Source organism: Lontra canadensis, unplaced genomic scaffold (assembly GCF_010015895.1).
Source record: "Lontra canadensis isolate GAN:19392208 unplaced genomic scaffold, GSC_riverotter_1.0 scaffold13, whole genome shotgun sequence".
Classification (NCBI taxonomy): Eukaryota; Metazoa; Chordata; class Mammalia; order Carnivora; family Mustelidae; genus Lontra; species Lontra canadensis.
In genome coordinates this window covers 9,694,376-9,717,023 of record NW_022631007.1, presented here as the reverse complement: position 1 = coordinate 9,717,023, position 22,648 = coordinate 9,694,376, and the positions used below count along the sequence as shown (strand labels likewise).

At 44.5% G+C, this 22,648-nt stretch overlaps 1 protein-coding gene across 1 annotated transcript in view; it reads left to right on the top strand.

The window, feature by feature from the left end:
• The first annotated feature begins 12,778 nt into the window (after positions 1-12,778).
• Positions 12,779-22,648, top strand: part of DNER (delta/notch like EGF repeat containing) — a 308,774-nt gene continuing 298,904 nt past the window's right edge. The window contains exon 1 of the mRNA XM_032857415.1: positions 12,779-13,157. Coding sequence (XP_032713306.1) covers positions 12,882-13,157 — 276 coding nt within the window. The 5' untranslated portion in view covers positions 12,779-12,881. The remainder of the gene's footprint in view (positions 13,158-22,648) is intronic.

Below are 22,648 nucleotides of genomic sequence, written 5' to 3'. Positions count from 1 at the left end.
TGTCACTCACCCCTACCTGTGAAGGTGGTCCCGCCATCTGCCTACCGCCTACCAAGGCAACTCGTCTACCTCCACCACAAATGCACCTTCCCCCTACTCATCGCTCCCCCATTCCTCATCTTCTCAGGAAATTGCTATTCCATTTGCCCAGTTGTTCAGGACCCACATCTAGGGGTCCGCTTTGACTCCCCTCACTCCATCACAGCTCATGAATGGTGAGCATCCATTGTTGCATCTATCCCCCAATATGCCCCAAATGGGACTGCTTCCCTCCACCTCCAGCACGACCACCCCCACTTTAAAATGTTTTTTATTTATTTATGAGAGGGGGGAGAGCGAATGAGTGAGTGGATGAGCAGGGGGAGAGGGTCCCACAGACTCTGCATGGAGTGCTGAACCCAACGGGGGGCTTGATTCAAGGACCCTGAGATCAAGACCTGAACCAAAACCAAGACCCAGGCACCTCCCTCACCCCCACCACTCCAGTTAAAGCTGCCCATCATCACTTCCCTCCTCTTTGCTCCTCATGGGTCCATCCCTCCATGGAGCCACAGTGATGTAATAATGTTAATTCAGTTCTAGCATTCCACTAACTCCCTCACTGGAGAGAAAAAAGCCTCAGGCTCTGCTCAGTGGCCCACAACCCTGCTCCTTTCTAGAAAGCTCCCTCTTGCCCATGTTCCTGCAGCTGGGCTGGTTTTATTTCAGTTTTGTGAACTGGCTCCTACAAATCAATAAGAAACTAATAACACAAGAGAAAAAAGGACAGTAGCTTCCAGGCTGAGCTGATTGCTCTCCAGAGCCTCGGCAATGTCTCCATGGGGGAAAGGCAGAGCCAGATCCCCATGGGAATTTGAGGTTTGGTTTCAGGCAGGTCTTTCAATGCAGGGGCTTGATGAGGTTGGGTATAAGGATTTGCACTGGTGAAAACAGCCAGATGAGTATTTTGAGGCAAACGGGCTTAGGACTTAAAACAGTTAGTAGTTTGTATTAAAGAGTTGTTGGGTGTTTCAAGAAGTTTCTCTTGGGGTGCTGGGGTGGCTCAGTTAGTCAGAAGTCTGCCTTTGGCTCAGTCCTGATCCTGGGGTCCTGGGATCCAGCCCCGAGTTGGGCTCCCTACTCAGGTTGGCAACATGTTTCTCCCTCTGGCTGTGCTCTCTCATCTCTCTCTCTCTCTCTCTCTCTCCCCCAAATGAAATAAATAAAATCTTTAAAAAAAAGTTTCTGTCATGAATAATCAAGTTATGTGCCTGAGCAAGAGTGTCCTGGAATAGTAAAGTGATGGTAGGGAAGACAATGGAATAGTAATGTTAGGTTAATGTGCTGTCTACATTGTAGATGGTCGGGGAGCTACCATGCCCACGCGGGGATCGTTTCTGTCTCAGGTCCCCACTGTCCTGTGAAGGTGGATGGTTTGGGTCTCAGAACAATCAGTCCACAGAAAAGAAAATACAAATGTCTCTGAAGTATATGGAAAAATGCTCAATTTGACTCATGATGAGAAATATACTTGGAAACTGTACTGAGAGATAGATTTTCACCTAGTAGATTTTCAGAGACCCAAAAGTCTGAGAATGGGAGGGTGATCTGGCAGCAACATCTGTCATCCCATTGATTGCCAGGGTTTATTCCGCTTATCTAGAAGGCTAGCCAGTGTCCTCGCCCTCCCTCGAGGCTCCAGGGGCTTTCTTCCTTCCGGAAGCTGCACTCCCAGTGACCTTCCCCAGTAGAGGAGGACCCATCCTTGGTCAAGGGCATAGGAGTAGCTATACTATCCTGCTAGAACCTCCAAACAAGCTGTCAAGGTCCATCTGTAGGACAACGTAGGGTAGTCAAGCTTCCAAGACTCCAGACACATACGCTCCATGTGGCCCTCTGCCTCTCTTTAAAAACAAAAAGTTTGGGGCGCCTGGGTGGCTCAGTGGGTTAAGCCGCTGCCTTCGGCTCAGGTCATGATCTCAGGGTCCTGGGATCGAGTCCCGCATCAGGCTCTCTGCTCAGCTGGGGGCCTGCTTCCCTCTCTCTCTCTCTGCCTGCCTCTCTGTCTACTTGTGATCTCTCTCTGTCAAATAAATAAATAAAATCTTTAAAAAAAAAAAACAAAACAAACAACAAAAAAAAACCAAAAAGTTTGATAAAACCTTATGATAAAGAGGAAATGGGGGTGGGGGCACCTGGGTGACTCAGTTGGTAAAGCGTCTACCTTGGGCTCAGGTCACGATCTGGGGGTCTTGGGATCCAGCCCCACCCCAACCCCTTCCGGTGCCCTGCTCTGTGTTCAGTGGGGAGTTTGCTTCTCCCTCTCCCTCTGCCCCTTCCCCGCTGCTCAGGCTCTCTCTCTCTATCTCAAATAAATAAATAAAATCTTTTTAAAAAGGGGGGGAGGAAATTAGTAGAATCCATAAGGAGGGCGATCTGACACTATCTATTAAAATTATAAATACACAGACCTGCTGTGCAGAATAAAACAGTCACTTGTAAGTACTTACCCAGCTAGACTGCTAATATCCAAAGGATATCCAAAGGAGCCAATATGCTTTTTTTTTTTTTTTTGGTCCTAAGATACATTTTGGGAGGTGCTACTTTAAGGGATAGAAATCAGCCCTTTGATTTTGATAAAGTTGCAAATATTTTTCTCAGTGTTTTTACTTTGCATATGGTGATTTTTGCTATGTGAAATTTTGTAATTTTATGTTGACAAATGTTTTGATTTTTTTTTTTAATGGCTTCTGGATATGTGTCATACTACAAGATTATAAAAATATTCTGCCCCAATTTCTCTTTGTATTTTTTTTTGCTTCATTTTTGGGGTTACATTTAAGTTTCTTGTCCCATTTATTTCGGTGTAAGTTGGAGTACAGCTTCGATAATCCATATAATAACTCAAAGCTATTCTTTTTTCCCTGTGGTGACTCACTTGTTCCACTACAATTTACTGAGTCCAGTTCCTAGCATAGACTAAATTCTCACAAATATTTAGTTCTGGATTCCCTAGTCTGTTCCATAATTTTGTCTGTCGGTATAATGTACCACATTCTTTTAGTTATTGAAGTTTTGTATCAGGTTTAAATACTAGTAGAGTTAGTTGTACCTCTTTACCTTCTTGTTCAGAAATTTCCTGGCTCTCCTAGACTGTTCATTTTTCATGTGAACCATTTATTTTATTTTATTTTATTTATTTTAGAGAGAGGGAGAGAGAGAGTGTGTGTGTATGTATGTGTGTGCACGTGCAAGGGTAGGAGAAGGGCAGAGGGAGACGGAGAGAACCTCAAGCAGACTCCCCACTGAGCGTGGATCCCAATTCAAAACTGGATCCCACGACCCTGAGATCATGACCTGAGCCAAAACCAAGAGCCCAATGCCAAATGAGCCACCCAGATGCTCCAACGCATGTGAACTTTAGAACCGGCTTGCCTAATTCCATTATCTAAAAATCTCATTGGTGAACTTATTCATTGTGTTACATTTATGCATGAGCTTAGGGGAATTTATATTTTATGATGTTAAGTCTTCCTATCCAAGTTCATGGTGTACCTTTATATTTGTTCAATTTTGTCTTGTGTCCTTCAATAATACTTTAATGTTTTCTTTAATGGCTATTTCACATTCTTACTGTGTTTATCACAAGGTTTCTTCCTTTTTGTTCCTAATGTAAATGGGAATTCCTCATGTCCATATCTATTAACTAACTGCTTGTTGTTTGTAGATATGAAGCATTTTGAGTCTGTATATTTATTTTGTACCCAGACATGATTTGGAATTATCTTACTGTTTATAATATAATTTTAGTTGGATCCTCTAGAGATGCAATCATATTGTCTGCATATGATGATCACTTCACCTCCTTTCCAATTTTATATATAAATTTCCTTTTGAATACTTGCTTGAGCTAATACCCTAAGCACAATATTAAATGATAATGATGATGGGGAGTATTATTGTCTTATTTTCAATTTTAATGAGATTGCTTCTAATATTCCTTCATTAACCACGATACTAACTTTTGGGGTGAGATAGATATGGTGTATCGTGGTAAGGAAGCACCCTTCTTTTCTCATCTCTTAAGAGTTTTACCAAGAATGTATATCAGATTTTTTTCACATTTATGAAAAAGATCATAGGGTCTAAATTTGTTAGTAGAGATGAGTAGATTTTCTGATACTTAATCATGTTCTTATTCTGTGATAGAACCCTACATGTCATTATACATTAATTTTTAAATTATTTGCTGGATTATTTTGCTAATTTTTAAAGGGTCTTTACATCAATTTTTTATATATTTTATTAGTATGTCTCTGTTAGCTTTGTGGGGTTTTGGTGTCAGTGGTTCATATACTTTATAAAATCAACATGAATGTGACTAGGGTCATCGGCCCATCTCTGAACCAGTCTCTGTCACCAGGGAAACAATCAGGCTTAGGTCACATGACCACTCTTGGAAGGCGGGGTTAGTTTCTTATTTACTGATTAAACCACTTATTGAGGTATGACTGACATCCAAAAAGTCATACATATTTAATGTGTACCACTTGATGGCTTTGGAGATAAGTCTACATCTCTGAAACTATCACCACAGTCTATGCTATAAACATATCCATCACCTTCAAACGTTTTCTCCCATCCTCTTTTTATTATTATTATTTGTGTGTGTGCACGTGATAAGAACACTTAACATAAGATCTCCTGTCATAGCAAAATTTTAAGTATACAATATGGTACTATTAACTACAGGCCCTATACTGTACAGTAAATCTCTAGGACTTACTCATTTTTTGTAATGGAGACTTCATACTCTTTGATGAATATTCCCTCCCCCAGCCTCTGGCAACCAGCATTCCACTGTCTGCTTCTAGAAGTTTGACTATTTTAGATTCTTCATATAAATGATTTCATCTGCTGTTTATCCTGCTGTGTCTGGCTTATTTCACTAAGCTTAATGTCCTTCAAGTTCATCTACACTGTTGCAAATGTCAAAATTTCTTTCCATTTAAAGAACAAGCAATACTTCATTGTATGTATATACCCCAGGTTCTTGATCCATCATTGAGTGATGGGTGTGTAGGCTGTTTCCCCACGATGGCTATTGTGACTAGTGCTGTAATGAACAGTGGAGTGTTAATCTATGTTCAATATCTTGAATTCAATTAATTTGTGTATACACCCAGAAAAGAGATTGCTGCATCATAGGGTAGTTCTACTTTAATTTTTGGAGGAACCTCCATACTGTTTTCCAAATTGACTGCACCAATTTGCATTCCCATCAATAGTACACAAGGATTCCTTTTTCTCCACATCCTTGCTAACATGTGTTATCCTTTTTTTGTTTTGTTTTGTTTTTGGATATTTTTTAAATTAAAAAAAATCCTAACGGAGTGGTGTGATATCTCATTATAGTTTGTTTGTTTTTTTTGGGGGGGGGGTTCAAGATTTTATTTAAATCCAGTTAGTTAACATACAGTGTAATATTAGTTTCAGGAGTAGAATTTAGTGATTCATCAGTTGCATACAACACCCCGTGTTCATCACAAGTGCCCTCCTTAGTGCCCATCACCCATTTAACCCATTCTCCCCACCTACCTCCCTTCCAGAAACCCTCAGTTTGTTCTCTGTAGTTAGGAGTCTGTTTTATGGTTTGCCTTCACCTCCTCCCCGACCCTGCCCCATGTTCGTTCATTTTGTTTCTTAATCTCATTGTAGTTTTGAGTTGCATTTTCCTGATGATTAGTGATGTTGATCACCTTCTCATACACCTGTTGGCTATATGTATGTCTTCTTTGGAGAACTGTCTACTCAGTTCATTTGCCCATTTTTTAGTTGGGTCATTTTATTTTTGGTTCCTGAGTTGTATTTTGGATATTAGCCCTTTATCAGATATAATATGGCTTGCAAATATTTTCTCCCATTCCATAAGTTCCTTTTTCATTGCTGATTGTTTCCTTTGCTGGGCAGAAGCTCTTTCGTTTGATGTAGCTACATCTGTTTGTTTATTTATTTTTTTCCTGTGCTTTTGGTGTCATGTCAAGAAGTGATGGCCAAAATCAATATCAAAAAGCTTTCTGCTTATGTTTTCTTGGGGTCGGTCTCACAGGAAGTTGAGCTAAGTGTTGGTTCCTTCAAAGCAAAAGTTGGGTCCCTTTACCTAAAGAAGGACAGATACTAGTGGAGAAAACACCAGATGTCCCATCACAAGCAGAATTGATTATAATTCAGCTTGGATATTCCAAACTGCAGACAGGAAGTTTCTCTGCTGGTAATTGTGTGAGTCATCAGGAGAACTTTTATCAGCGCTGGACCAAAAACTTCCAGACTTCTTTTATGTAGGAGAATAAAATCCTAATTTGTTTAAGCCGTTAATGGAAAAATCTTCCATATGGAAATAAAAACTAGACATATTTTCCATGTTGACAAAAGCCAATGCAAGTATTTGCATGGCCACTGGAAAATCCAAGGACTAGAGTTATTTTGTGGTATTCTATTTCAAGGTCCCAGCGTGAATTCAAGAGCAAAAGAGATGCATGGGATTGAACCTCCTTATTAGTAAGCCAGCTGATATGGATTCCTTTTTGAAAACACTCCTCTATTCCAGTATGCTACAATCTTCTTAATAACAAAATGCTGGAAATAAAAGCAAGTATTAAGTTTAACATAATTTTCATGCTCTCAAGAGTCTCTGTGAAAATATCTGATTTCCATTTGGTGGTGTTCAAGTGCTTTATGAAATATTTATGTGGGGAAGATATTCTTCCTTTCTGTCTTTTTATTCAAGACTTCTCATTTAAACTTGTCCTAGATAAAATCAATATTAACTGATGCTGTAAAAGAATTTAGAACTGTTTTAAACAGCTGTCAGGAAGGTTTAATTCAAATCACAGCAAGTCTAGGGGGAAGAAAGTTAATGCGAACCTATCTTAAACACAGCATTTAGGAAGTGTTCAGTGATAATCCAGAGTAAAATAACCTGCATAAAAATGGTAAAACACTTAGATAACTAATTTAAAAAGGATGCTAGTAATTAAAGAAATAAGATAATAGTTCTGGCACTTGTGGCTAGACATAGGCAAATCATATTTATTTTTGTAAAGACTCTTCAAAGACATATAAAACTCCCATGACTAAGAATTTGTGTTTTCACACTGCATTTAATTTGATTGCCCTTTAGGTAGGAGATATTGGGAGTGGAGAAAGGGCACTGTGGGGAAGAGGAAAGAGCATGAACTGTGGACTTCAGAAGATGGGGGTCTCCTTCTAGTTCTACTGTTGCCCAGCTGAGAGTTGTCATTACCTTCCTTAATGCCTCATCCTCCTCCTCAAAAAAGATTGTCAAGAGTCCCATCCCGTTTTCACATCCTGTAATTCTGCAAATCATAGTGGTGCACTTTACAAAGTAAGCATGTAAGCAATAAAGAGAAAGAAAGAAAGAAAGAAAGAAAGAAAGAGAGAGAAAGAGAGAGAGAGAGAAAGAAAGAAAAAAAGAAAGAAAGAAAGGAAGGAAGGGAGAAAACCTTCAAGTGCCTGCCCTGATAATAAACCAAAATCCACTGGGCATTGTGCACCAATGTATTCATTCATGTGTCTACAGAATATATATGTTATACACATACAGCGTATTCAACATACACACAAGATATCACACACATAGATGATACACTTCACATATATGAAACACACATCACTCATACACTAGATATGATGCATACATTGTATATATATGACATATCTACAAAGTATCAGACTCCTCACTGCAGGAAATTCATACAGCAGATGAAGAGAAGAGGTTCAAAGTACACACTCTTCAGTCAGACTCCTCTCTATGCTCAAGTTCTGGCCACTCCACTTGCGTACTAGGTGACTGTAGACCATTTACTTAACCTCATTGTACCTCAATTTTGTCTTCTTTTAATTGGGTTTCTGCCTTATGGTCTGGGGTTAGGATTAAATGAGATAATGTGTAAAAAATATACGTATATTAGTGCCTGGAGCTTTGCACACATCCCACACATTACCAAATGGTATCATCCCATTTAGTTTTCCCAAGATCTCTATCAAGTAGGGTTTTGGTTTACAACCTTGGGTGCTTTCCAGGTGAAATCTGAGACTGGGTCCCACACATAGAGGACAAGGAGAAACTGAAGAAAGGGGCAGGTCACTCCAGATTCTTAGGAGGCAATTTGAATAAGCAAGAGAACTTATATACCAGGTTTGTCTTCGGTGAGCAAGATGAGTAGATCTCCACACCTGCCCACCAGAATCTTAGAGGTTTATATGGAGACCTTAACTGGGTTCAGTCACATATTTAGTGCAGATGGTCTCAACAGCACCTTATTCTCTCAAGGCTATGTCTTTGAATAGCTCTGGCTACTGAAAGAGTGGGTAGAAAGTACATTTCCAGGACATGGGTGAGGAGCCTCTAACTGCCCAGGTAACTAATTCGCAGGTCATTTGGACACCACGTTCCTCTGATGACCTTCTCCTACTTAGAGATTTCTATTTCCATATTATGTGGCATCTGAAGGTGAAGAGACTGAGTAATTTGCCCAACTTTGGGACACTGGGTGGCTCAAGTTGTTAGGCATCTGCCTTCGGCTCAGGTCATGATCTCAGGGTTCTGGGATCGAGCCCTGCATCAGGCTCCCTACTCAGCAGGAAGCCTGCTTCTCCCTCTCCCACTCCCCCGCTTGTGTTCCCTCTCTCACTGTGTCTCTCTCTTATCAAATAAATAAATAAAATCTCTTAAAATTTTTTTTGCCCAACATCATCATGGCTCCTTATGCAACTGGTTATGGTAGACTGTTTGGTGCTGATCTCATGGCAGGAAATTGTCAGGCAATGTAACAATGTCCCTTCTCTCTAGACTGTGTGGCTGACTTTTTCCCAAGCTGACTCCAGCCTTCAACCGGGCATCCAGGCCCATCCTCTGCAGGGGTGCAGGAATGTCCCCTTTTATCTTTAAAGAGTAACTGAAAATGAGAAGAGACAACAATGAAGACATTGTCTGCAGGCAACTCTGGTACAGAAAGAAGGGTAGGCATCAGTCTGCCAATTGTTGCAGAAAACTTCAATGCTTTGGGGAGAAGGTGGGTGTTAAATCATTGATAGATGCATATATTAGTACCTGTGGAACCCCAGGTAAGCTGAAGGTGATTTATCACACCACATAAATGTTGCAGTTTGGATCTTAGTTCTGGCCCTGGGAGATCATAGCAGGTAACCTCTGCAATTTATTGTATGAGATTCTCAGTGTATGGATCATCATACTCTGCATCGACACTAGCATTCCTACAGGATGCTCTTGAGGTCATAGGGTATGAGAACCTCACCACAAAGAGAAGTATTACTCTCCTTGTGGCCAGCTGTTCCCCAAACGCCCATGAACGTGTGCGAGTGTGGGAGCATGTTTTACTCCTGTGACAAATGCAAACAAAACAAAACAAAAAAAAAAAAACAAAAAAAAACAAAGCCAATTATATTTGCATTGGTTTGTAGCATTTTTAGAACATCCTACGGTATAATGCAGTTGAGTTATAACTCTGGAATAGATCCATGAAAAGAAATGGGCCACATTTTTTCTTGAAATTTTTCTGTTCCATTAAATTCAGAGACCTTGGGATCTCCAATTAGATATCCAGTCTTCTGTCTCACAGGAATAGCCCATCTGAGCTAGCTGCTCCTGCTACATGGCTCATTGGGAATAATTAGTCTTACCTTGCCGTTTACTAGCGTGTGACCTGGAGTTACTCAACATAGCTGATTCTCAGTGGCTTAAAACTACAATGATTTATGTCTTACACCATATGCCTCCTGCAGGTTCCCATTGCTTCACCACATTGTACTAGTTCAGGGACACAGGTTAGGGGAGGCTCCAACTCTTGGGAGTCTTGCTGGTCAGCTTGGTCACATGAATCATGCATTGGATTTTAAAGATTTCCATCTGCAAGGGCTACATGCTACTTCCCCTCATGTTTCATTGAACAAGGCACGTTGTATGACCACAGCTAACTTCAAGGGGACAGGAACATATAGTCCTACCAGAAAGTTCTTAGAAGGAGAGACAGAAGTATTGACAAATGGCAGTAAGGCCAAATGTACTATCATTCACTTAATACTCTATTTCACTTATTTTAGCTCTGGTTGAGATAATTTGACATCCTGATTCTGGAATGAATTGTATTGATTGCCGAATTTTGGATTCTATGGCATTTCCCTAAAAACTTCCTCTAGCCTGCTAGAGCGCGCCTGACTAGTATGTGTATACAACACTTATTCAATGGTTTCAAGTCTACCTTCTCCCTAAGGCGATCATGAGAATTCTATCACATTCTTTATTGAAATCAAGACACATTATTTTTATATTTTGCTCTCAACTTATAAATGTAGGGTGTCTATCAAGAAAGGACATGATGTGGATTAGGGTGAAGATTTGATGTTATGTAAGTTTGGAATAATATGAACCAATGATAATTGGTTTTTTAGTTCTTATTTAAAGGTAGAACCAATAGTTTTTCAATAAATTCCATTAATAAGACATGGTAATACAGTAGTTGAACTTTTCAGTTTGGTATCTGGGGGTCTTGCAGATGGTTGGGAACTGTCAACCAACTACCAAATCACCCTTCAGAGCCAGAGAAAAGACCCACTTTTTTAAGAATGATAATAGCAATAACAATAATAAACACTTGCATGATATTTAGTGTCTGGTTGTTTGGGGCCAGAGCACAAAGCAGTACGTCCTATTGTCCAGAACCAATCACATGGCTCCACCTATCATCAAGGGGGCTGGGAGATTTAATCTTTCTTTTTAGCTTGGAGAAAAAGGAAATGGTCTTGTATTGTCTCTGCCATAGTCTGCTTATTCAAGACTAAAGACAGAATACTTTTCCAAAAGCTAAACAGTATCTGGAAAAGTCAAAAATCAGCACCCGGAAAATAAAGCCAGTGTCAATTTTTTTTTCCATATTTCAAAGTGATACAAATTCACACACAAAGATGTTGCAGGTAAAAAATATAAGTAACAGCGTTTTAATTTTAGCTTTAATTTTAATTTTAACTAATTTTTAATTGGCTTACAAACTTCCTCACACTTCATTTGAGTGTGTGTGTTGATGGAAGGGAGTGAGTAGCACCAGTGCATTTTTTTCAGGATTTAAGGTAAGAAAAGTTAGTTTTGGGAAAGAATTCATACTCCGGGGACACAGAAAGTGGAAGAAACACCTGAACGGTGAGACTAGTACCAGCAGAGGGTGCTGGCGTGGCATAAAATTAAGATTTTTTTTTTTTTTTTTTTAAGAAGTCTCAGATAAAAAAGACTATGGGTGTGAGGGAATATGTAGTAACTGTTTGATCCACTTGGAGGTATGAATTTCCCCTGCTGAATGTAGCTGCATCTAGGTTTCAACGATTTCCTGCAACGACCACATGAATTTTAGGCATCTTTCTAAGCACAAAAGCCTGACATTTGCTCCTCCGTGTGCAAGACTGGGAAAAGCTCGGCAGTTTACCTCCTGTGTTCACTGGACACTTTAGCGGCTCCTGCTTGCCCATCTGTGGCACGTCCCTGGATGGGTTCACGTGGATTCTCTACTTTTTATTCGCCCAGCTTTTACAAAACTATTTTTGTGTACCCTAAAGAAAAATTTGCCCAACTGTCAATCCACGAGAGTCGCATTTTCTTTTCTTACGAGGCCACCTTAAATAGAAGCTAACTAGTACCTGGGAGTCTATACCTAGAGGTTGTGAAAGGTCAGGTGGTGGAGACAAAGCCTGTTGCGTTTATGCAACGGAAAAGGACCTTCTTGGCTGTCAAAGCATGAGCCAGCCTAATCGGGACTTTTAGAAGAGTCCCGCCCCCCTACCCCCCTTTCCCCAAGTAGGTCACGGTGGATGTTTCTTTCACACAGAGCTCCGTAGTAAATCCTGGCAGGGCCTTTGCGAACCTGCGCTTCTGAACTGCTCTTGCAGAAGACTGACAGCGTTCTGGGCTGGGAGTCAAGTGACCCACTGGGTTCCAGTCCAGCCTGTCTGGGCCTCAGTTTCCTCGGCGGCTCAACGATAGGGTTGGACACTGATCCTGAGGTCTCTTCCAGCTCTCACACGCCACAGTCAAACGTTTCTGAGAGGCACGGCCGGCTCCGCCCTCGGGAAAGAGACCGAGACGAAGGAGACTCCTCGGTCAGCACCAAGGACAAGGGTCCAGGGCCAGCGGAGCCCACGCCAGGGCCTTTCCCAGCAAGCCCCGCGGATGAGCTGGTGTCAGGGGTCCGGGGTTCGGCGGCGGCGCCGAGCGGGCTGTGTGCGCCGGGGACGTGCTGTGGGAGGGGGGAAGAGTAGCCCCGGAGAATGAGCTAAGGCCGGGCCCCGCAGCGGTCCCACCTATTCTGCGCCAAGAGGCCGCGGGCGGCTGCTGCGAACCGGAGCCGCCCCGCCCTCCGCTCGGCCGCTTGGCACCTGGGGGCCCCGTAAAGTCCTCCCCGCGCCGGCGTTGACCCCTCCACCACCTCTGCTTCCCGAGCACCGCCTAGCTCCCCGCCCGGCCCGCGCCGCCGCTGCAGCCCCTCGGGGTCCTTTTGGATACACCCTCGACTCTGTCCGCACCCCTCACGCCTGTGGGCCCGGGGTCGACCTTTGCGCTCCTCGGGTCCCAACTCTCCGCTGGGGAAGGGTCCCCACGCCCCTTTCCTCCAGTGCTGGCGCCCGCCCGGAGCCCCGCCCCCGTTTGCCCCGCCCCTCAGGCCCCGCCCTCCGTTGCCCCGGGAACCGCGGATCCCAGCAGCTGCAGGAGGCGCCCGGCCCAGCGAAGCAGCCCTAGCCGCCACCGCCGCCGCTCCCGCCGCCACCGCCGCCTCGCCCGAGCTCCGGCTTCCGCTCCCGCGCCTACTCGGTCGGCCATGCCGCCCCGCCGCGCCCCGGCGCCCGGTGCGCAGCTGTTGCCCACGTCGGCCCTGCTGCTCCTGCTGCTCGGCGCGGGGCCCCGCGGCGGCTGCCTGGCCAGCCCGGTGCCCGCCGCGCCCCTGCCCGCGCCCGGGCCGTGCGCCGCGCAGCCCTGTCGGAACGGGGGCGTGTGCACCCCGCACCCGGCGCCCGGCCCGCAGTCCCCAGCCCCTGCCGGCGAGCCCGGCTACAGCTGCACCTGCCCGGCGGGGGTCTCTGGCGCCAACTGCCAGGTGAGTGGACCGGGCGGGCGTGGGGCGGGGCGCAGGCCGGGGACCAGCAGCTTCTCTCCGCCCGACGCTGCGCGCTGCCCGGCGCGGGGATCCAGCATGCTTGACACCGGCTTCTCCTCCTCCGGGGAGGGGATGAATCTGTCCTCCTGGCGCGCGTGGTTACGAACCCCTGGCCGACCTTCCAAGTGCCTCTTCCCTGCCCACCCCAGTTCTCCTGCCTTGCCAGACTGGGGCTCTGGTCGCGCGTCCCTCCAGCCCCGGTACTCCTGGCGCGACCACTGGCCACCAAGTGACGCGCCCCTCCTTGCCCGGGCCAAGCCATGCTCGGTTAGAGGGGGATCTGGGTGCTCGCCCGGGCAGCTCGGGAGAGCCAGCTCTGAGCGTACCCGGCGACGTGTTCAATGTTCAAGTGGCCCCTGCTCGCAGTCCCGCTCGCCCCTGGGTGTGTCAAGGGTGCGCGGTGTGGGAGTCGGGTGATGGCGGGCTCCGTGCCAGGTGGTCGGACACTTTCTTTCCTTTCCTTCAGCCTTGAGGGCTCTGATCAGGCAGCTGGAGACCGAAAGGGCAGCTGCCTTTCCGCGGCCTGCGACCAGCCGTTTCTGGGCTTAGGAGGGGGTGTTGCAACAGTCGGAGGCGTTCGAGGGGACATTGTGCGTGGGGCTCGGTGTGTCGCGCTCCGGGCTGGCCGCTCCTCGAGGCACACGCTTGGGTCGGGCTTGCAGGGCGTGAGCAGGGCACTGGGAAGCTTCGAGGAAGCATGGGGCGGCGTGAGGGATGGGAGATGGCCCAGCGGCCGCCCGTGGATTTGGGATTTACAAGAGAATTTGGCAGAACATAATAAATGAGGTTGGATTACAAGTATGCTAAAGCTCAGTGAAACCTATTAACCTAATAACATCAGCGTTTTCAGATAGGCGAGTCGGTAGCAGTGTGTGTGCTAGTAGAAAATCCCCAAGTCTCTATTCCAGTGCAGGGGCAAATAATGAACTTCTCTGTAATTATTCAGTTAAATCAGGTGAATGTGGAACATATCTGGCATCAGATGTTTTCTTTCATGCCTTTGGAGTGGAGGAGTTTGTTTCATAAACATTTTATAAAATGCTCCAAGAGTTACTTGGAGAATGCCCAAACGGTCTTTCTGTGGGAGAAGAAAGGGCACGCATGAGATGAGATAAGCTTTAATATTTTCTTAATAGAGCTATTTGGGATTGAGAAGCTTGACCTTGACAGCCTGAATGTTTGCTATTTCCTAGAATTTTTTTTTTTTCTTTAGGGGCAAATTACCCGCCTGAATCTGTCTTTTCAATGTTGTGCCCTTCTTTGTTAACTGGTTCCAGTAAGCTTTAATTTCCTCAAAGGGGATGATGATGATGATGCGATTGTGTGTGATATGATCATTACAGGTGAATTTGGGGCGTGATGACTCTTTGGGGAATTTGCTGTGGGATCCTTTCTAACCATTAGGAAAAAATCTTGCTAACTAATTTCCCTTGTTGATTGATGATTTATATGACTTTTCCTGAAAAAATGAGTTGCCTGAATGCTTCTATCGAACTGCTGTTATATTTACATGTCTGAATTCCATCCTTGAAAGAAATAGTTGATTCAGACTCAGTATAGTGGGGATGGACAGGAGAAGGCAGGTTAGTGTGTACTTCAGTTTAAGTAAAGGGAAAGAAAGGCTGGACATTGGGAATTTAACCCAACTCTGAGATTGTGTGTGTGTGTGTGTGTGTGATTCAAAAATTATAAGGAATCCTCAAGAAAGGGAGAGAACTCTGTAGTGTTTCCTAGATGACTAATAGAGAAACATAATTTTTTTTTGTCCTAAGTAGTGACTTGATGTGTCATGTAATTCATCCAGAAAAGACTCACAAACTGATACCTAAATATTGTAGCACCAACTGGTTCAAAACAGATTTGGGTTTCTTGTATAGCTCCCCTTCCAGCAGTGTTAGCTGTGGAGTGCTGCCTTCCTGAGGAGAAGCAATGCCCGTGTTCTGAGCTCCTCATTGGAGAGGGAGCTGAAATAAGTCTAATTCTAACAGGAAAGCTTAGCAAATTTGGAACCTAATCTAGCGTGGTTACCCAGAAGAGCTTAACTGAGATGAGTCAGAGACTTATAACCCCTAAAAAATTGAATCCTGATAATTTCAGTTTAATCTTTCATGATCTTGGAGTAGGACTTTCATTTTCTGGGGGTGGGGGGGAAGAAGGCAAACTCAGTAGAGAAGATAAACAGAGGGGGGAAAAAAACCCTTACACACACTCAATTACAGATAAGGGGAATGGATGTTAGCCATTGCAGACTGGTGCTTACTGAAATACAACCTAATGCTCACTGGCTACATTGGAAATGGAATTTCACCTGTGTGTGAAGAGAAGCCTTAAGGGCCACCCCTCCCCCCATCGCAAAGACAGTAATGTTAGCAATGGAAACAATAGAACCTAACTCGGAAGTTTTATTTTTTTTTCTACTCTTTCCTTTTCCTTTCCTTTTTTTTTTTTTTTAATTTCTTTTCAGCGTAACAGTATTCATTGTTTTTGCACCACACCCAGTGCTCCATGCAATACGTGCCCTCTCCAATACCCACCACCTGTCTCCGCCAACCTCCCACCCCCTGCCCCTTCAAAACCCTCAGGTTGTTTCTCAGAGTCCATAGTTTCTCATGGTTCACCTCCCCTTCCAGTTTCCGTCAACTCCCTTCTCCTCTACATCCTCTTTCCTTTTCTTTCTTTCTTTTCTTTTTTTCGAGAAAATTAAGAAACTCATACGCCACTCGTTAGGGTTAAAATGGATTAAGGCTGTTTGCAGCTTCTCTGTGCTCGGCTGACTGACTTGGGGCCAGCCGGTGGATCCAGGCGGCGCTCTGGTGGCGCATGGTGACAGGAACTCACTGGCTTTGGGAGATGGTGTGGTGTGAAGGCAGGATGTGCGGATTTGAAGTTGAGCTGCCACAGTTAAACCTACTGGGACAGGTGATCTAAACTCACCGAGCCTCAGTTTCCTCATCTTTGAGGACCAGATTTGTAAGAGGGTTTGTAAGAAAGGGTTTGATTTGGGTTTTTGATATGTGACTGTTGACAGCTTTTAAGTCTCACCTCTCCCTCTTGCTCCACATCCGGGCAAGCTGATCGCAGAGCCTGGGTGTTGGGGTGGGGTTCCAACCACGTAAGCCCCGCCCATGCGCTCCTGGTCCCACCCCCATCTGCAGCTTCCCGGTCCACGCCCCCAGGCCTGTTCCTTTCCCTTCCCTCTTAAGCCACCAGGGATCTATTTGGGAGCTGCCTGATCTCCCCAGAGAACCCCATTATGTGAGCAAGAAACCTGTTCATACCCTGCCGAGGGGTGTGTGTGTGTGTGTGTGTGTGTGTGTGATTTTCAGTCTTGACATTCCAACCAAATTCTGAGTGGCTGCCCATCCTGTCTGTGGGATATTCACAACAGGATTTTTGGGAAGATTACATTCATTAAGTGTTGTAAATCACTGAGCACCCGTAGTTCCTCCATAAATGCTACCTCTTTTCTTTCTTTTTTAACTTTTGTACACATTTCATATGCTCATTACCTAACTGTATAAGGTGGCTAGAGCAAGTGTCATCTGTCAAATGTAGAAATGAAGCTCATTTGACTGAATGACAGTCTAAGATTAAACATTTTGATTGCCCTGAAAATCATACAACACTGAAAATACATATTTTCTAAGTCCTCTTTCACACTTAAACATGGTAAGTCATGAGGATTCAATGGATTCTGAAATATATATGGAAACCACCCCACAGAGAAATGATGATGGTGATGGTGGTGTTGGTGATGATGGCGGTGGTGATGATGATGGCTGCTAACTCTTTTCTCAAGCACTTGTCATGCACCAGCACTGTTTAGGGGGCTTTACCAAAATAATTCACCAGTGTTCACAGTCTCTGATAAGTTGGGTATTATAGCACCAACTGGTAGCCACTGTCCTGGTTATATAGATGACTTGTAGAAAAGTTGAATGACTGCCCCAAGGTCACACAGCTAGTCAGTGGTAGAGTTGGCATTTGACCAAGTAGCTGTTCTTTTTGGTTTTGTTTTTTAAGATTTTATTTATTTGAGAGAGAGTGAAGGAGAGCACAAGCAGGGTGAGGCACAGAGGGAGAGGCAGACTCCCTGCTGAGCAGCAAGCCCAATGCAGGGCTCAGTCCTGGAATTCCAGGATCATGACCTGAGCCAAAGGCAGACACTCAACTGACTGAGCCACCCAGGCGCCCCCAAGTAGCTGGTCTGATGCATAGCTGTAGAGTTTAAAGTCCAGCCCTGGCCCTTTGTTCGCTGTGTGACCTTAAGCAAGGGCTATAACCTCTTTGACTGTCATCAGTAAAAAGGAGACCAAAGGATTTCTGAGTCTGGTTTTGCTCTGAAACATGGAGATTGAACCCCTCGGCTCACCTGGGCAAAGGGCCACAGGAATGACAAAGACACAGCAAATTTTCCCTGTGCCACCCCCAAGCAGGGCTTTCACCTCAGGGTTAGAATTCTGGGTCCCAGCTGAAGTTCTTGTTCCCATGATGACAAGCAAATGGACACTAAATAAAAGATATACAAATATTTCTGGTGGGTGTGAAATAAACTCCCAACTTCAGAAAGATCGAGGCTGCTCTCCTCACCTTTTGGGTTCATTTGGGAAAGCAGGGAGGCACCAGAGGCAGCTGCTGCTGGGCCCACTTTTTCTTCTCCTCCCCTCTCTTGGGCCAAAGTAGCAATTATTTAAATTATTTCAATTTGTATGATTTTACTTGTAAAACTTTCTTGTGGTAATGAAATAATCCATCGCCAAATATTCAAGCCGTCAGACACCTGTTTGTTTTTTTCATCTCCTGTTCCTAGGACTCTTATCCTTTGGGATTATAATGAAAATGTGTCAGTTTCTGCACTTGGAGCAAAAAGAGGCTGCTTGCGTAGCTGCTTTTTATGCAAGTTAATTTTACCCACTAAGCTGATTCTATAATCCTCTCCTCTGATTAAACACGCTAACTTGAAACAATGGTTTTGCTTCTGATGAATCCATTTAAAAAAAAGATTCTATTTATTTATTTATTTATTTAGAGAGTGGTGGGGAGGAGCAGAGGGAGAGGGGGAGAGAATCTCAAGCAGACTCTGTGCTGAGCACTGGTGCCCAGGGCAGGGCTCCGATCTCATGACCCTGAGATCACAACCTGAGCTGAAATCAAGTCGGTTGCTTAATGGACTGCAGCCCCCAAGGTGCCCCTGATGAATCCATTTTTGATGGAAGGTAGTTAACAAGGAACAAAAAAAGAATTCTGGCTCTTTGCACAGGATCAATCTAGTGGACTTTTTGCACACACATGCACAAACAGGCTCACACACACACACACGCACACACACACGCACAAACTCAGGCACACATATATTCATTCCCAAACTCACATGGTGATGTGTGCAAGGTGTTCAATGTGTTACCTGAAGTGTCAAGAGACTGCTTCTTTCACTGGCTGTTCCGTCAACTTTTTGTGTCCTTGGGGAAGTAATTAAACAGCCTTGAACCTCAATGTTCATATCTCTAAAATGGACTAATATGTTTGCTTTATTTTCTTCACAGAAGAGATGAAATTCACAAATGGGCATACAGTAAAGTTTATCAAGAAGTAGAAAGAAGTAGAAAGAAGTATGGGAGTTTTAAAACATTTTTTAAAACAGTAAAACGTTGTACAAATACTAAGTATACCAAGAAAAGGATGATAAAATTTCTGTATAGAATATGGTTATGCCAGGGGCGCCTGGGTGGCTCAGTGGGTTAAAGGCTCTGCCTTCGGCTCAGGTCATGATCCCAGGGTCCTGGGATCGAGCCCCACATCAGGCTCTCTGCTCAGCAGGGAGTCTGCTTCGTCCTCTCTCTCTCTGCCTGCTTCTCTGCCTGCTTGTGATCTCCATCTGTCAAATAAATAAATAAAATCTTTAAAAAAAAAGAATATGATTATGACATTTTATTCCTGTCTGAGACTTTCTTCAAGGAACAGACTAAGCCTTTTCTCCCCTCTGGGATGAGTTATGTTACAACAGAAGTATAAAAAAAGGAACAGTTCCTTGTATTAAAATTTTGATACATTTGTAGTTCTTTTTTATTCTGAAATAAATGAATAATTTCTCAGAAAATTCCCCATGACTTCATTCTCCTTTGAAATGAATGAGAAAAGCTTGTTAAAATCCTGCAACAATTTAAGTAAATGAAACAGTTGCTTTTCTTGGTGTTGTTAAATTGAAGTGATTTTCCTATTTTGTTTATCTAGTGCATTCTTAGGAAACGTCACTTTCCTCAGCTTGGCCCCCTGACAAAAAGGCATTCTGTCTTTAGCGTCTTTGCTTAAGCTTCTCATGTGACAGGGTACCATCCAAAATGGTTTTGTTTATGCCCATACTTCACAAGCATCAAACAGGAAAGAAAACCTATCTGCAGCAGCTGAAGGGTATTTGAGTCAGAACGCAGAATGCCCAAGTTGTATTTTTAGATTCCTTAGTGATTCAGTAGGCAGCTGTGGTCTGAGCTGCTTAATCCAGCGGCCGGGACTATGGAATCTTGTTCCTCAAAGAGAAAATCCAATAACACAGCAAAGTTTTGTGGACAGAATTTCTTTTAATTACCCCTTCTTCCATTCTGGAGCCTCCCCTCCCCAACAACTGCTGTCCAGCCCTGATGGCTTCTAGAATCCCCTGGGAGCTTTTGCAAAGAGGAGTGCCTGTGTCCTACTGTCCCCTTGTCTCCCAGATTCTGACTGAAGTGGTCTGGGATGAGCCCTGGGCATTGGTGATTTTCTAAATGCTGTCCAGGTGATTCTACTGTATGATCAGCATGAGAAGCTCCTGCTAGCTGCTGCTCCCCGCCCCCCCCGCCCTGCCCCATCATGGCCCCACAGTCCCCACCACCTGCCCAGCATGGGCCTAGCATGTGGCAGAGAAAACAAATACAGTCACACCTACTCTTGGTCATTCTCACCAGAAGAGCATCCTGGCCTTCCTGGCCCTCCTCAAATGGCAGAGGTTTGCATCTCAAAGTGGACTTGAAGTCTCCATGAAGGACCCCGATGGGTGGAAAGAGTCCAGTGTGCATTGGAATCCAGCTCTGAGTACGTTGGAGAGGAATTCATTGTCTTGTGGCTTGGTTTTCTCATCTGTGAAAATGGGGTCCTGCAGCCAACCTTGCAGGCTATTGTAGCTTCGGAAAGTATCTCAGTGACTAGCCTGAGAGACACCCAATAAAAAGGTAGTTTATTATAGATGTTGCGTACATCTATAATAAGAATATTATTTATTTTATGCCCTTCTTTAGAAAAGTGGGGGGCCTAGAAAGCTCTTTCCCTTGGGTAAAAAAAAAAATTCCTTTCCTATGGGACTTCCAAAGAAACCAAAATTTCATCAGTAGAGATTCATTTCTTTGGTTGTGACGTTTCAGATGCTAGAAGGCTTCGATTCTGGTGGTGACACCCCACAGCATTCACTTCTGTTGGTTCCTCCTTTGTACTTCACTTACCAAGGGGGGGCCAAGACCAGAGAACAATATGAACGGAGCATGCACTCACGGTTTAGCCTTTTATGGAATCATTCATTGCTTTATTTGAGCACTAACCTGTCTTCAGACAACTTTCATGATGTGAGTCTTTGATCATTGTCTTCAAGTGGAGGGTCTTCTCTGAATTGCCCTTCCCCGCTCTCCAGGGTAAGTGAGGGCAGAGCAGGAACCAGGACTGGGATGGGCACCCAGTGCAGGGGCCCCAAACAGTAGGCGCCCCATCAATATTGTTGAATACACCAGGGCTTCAGTGGGGTGCAGCTGTGGACACCCTGAGGGCACTGGGCACCAAGGAGGGGGTTCTAGGCGCATGAGGAGGGGTGCTCTTTAGGAGCAGGAAGGCACAGGAAGACAGATTTAATCTGTTTAATAACTTCCCTGATGCCAGGTCTGTTCTGGGTAGAACACCATAGTTTTCAGTAAATCCTTTGCAGTAGCATTGGCTTTTAATCCTTCTAATAAAGCTTCCTTTTAACAATACTTTAATGATGAACTAAAACAGGGGTGGGCAAAGGACAGCCCGTATCGTGTCTTTCCCTCCCCTTCATGCCAAGAACTAAGAACGGTTTTAACTTTTTTAGTTTTAGTTTTTATTTATTTATTTATTTCGAGAGAGTGTGAGGGATGGGAGAAGGGCAGGGGGAGAGACAGAATCTCAAGCAGGCTCCACGACCAGCGCAGAGCCCCACACGGAGCTCAACCCCACAACCCTGAGGTTGTGACCAGAGCTGAAATCAAGAGTCAAGGGCAACCAACTCAGCTACCCAAGTGCTGAGTTTTAACATTTTTAAATGGTTGGAAAAAAGATAAAAATGAGTACAATATTTTGTGATGTGTGGAATTATAAGAAATTGAAATATACATGTCCATCAGTATGGTTTTATTCATCACAGCCTCACCCACACATTTCAGTATCGTCTGTCACCACTTCAGAGCTCTGGTGACAAAGTCGAGTCACTGTGACGGGATAGTATGGTCCCCCCAAAGCTAAAGATACCAATCTGGCCCTTGACAAAGGAAGAAGATCTCTGAATGTTTCCATAAATGTTGGTGGAAAGAGTTTACTTTTCTGTTTTTCCTTATTTGACTTAGCTAAAGCCGGGTCCTCCTTGCTCCCCCTTTTCTCTACCTCCTGGTCCCTTCTCCTTGAGGGGTGTCCAGAGCCAGGCTCTAGGGCAGAGAGCTGTGGGAGACACACGGACAGATACACAGAGCCCTTGTCTTCAAACCGCTTTCATCTCAGGAGTCGAACTGAACAGAATCTATCTTTTCATTGTCCATCAGACCTTGGTTGAATGTGTTTGGACACGGTAGTTACCGTCTGTTTCCAGGGAGGCAGTTGGGAGAGGAAATGCCAGCTGTCAGGGCTTGGAGTGGGAATTTAGAGGTTTAGAATTCCTCCCAGTGCCAAGCTTTTTAGGTTTCTTAACCCTGATTCCTCACTCATAAATAGGATGGTTGGAAGGGTTAAGGTGAGTAGTTTGGGGAACCCCTGCACAGAGTGCACCCTCTGGCCCTATAAACTATTTTTATAAAAGTGGAAAGGATCGTCCAGTTCATGACTACTTGGGGGTGGGGTGGGTTTTCATGGCTCAGTGCCGGTGGGGGATCTGGGCCCTGGCATCTGGGTTCGAGTATAGTGTTTTAGTATTACCCTACTGCATTGTCCCAGACTGCTCCATGTTTATGACTTTGAACGTGAGTGCCCGAGGGGACAGGGAGAGGAAGAAGGGCTAGAGCTTCCAGGTCAGGCGGTCTTCATTTTCTTGAGCATGATTCGGGTTTTTACAGTGTTAAGGTCTTTCTTAAAGAGAGAAAAGGCAGAAGGCTTTTGAAAAAGAGTGAGGATTGGAGAAATGAAATCAGTGTACTTCAAAGCAAACGCTCTTGAAAAGAGAAAGATGTCTGCTATCTTTGCTCACA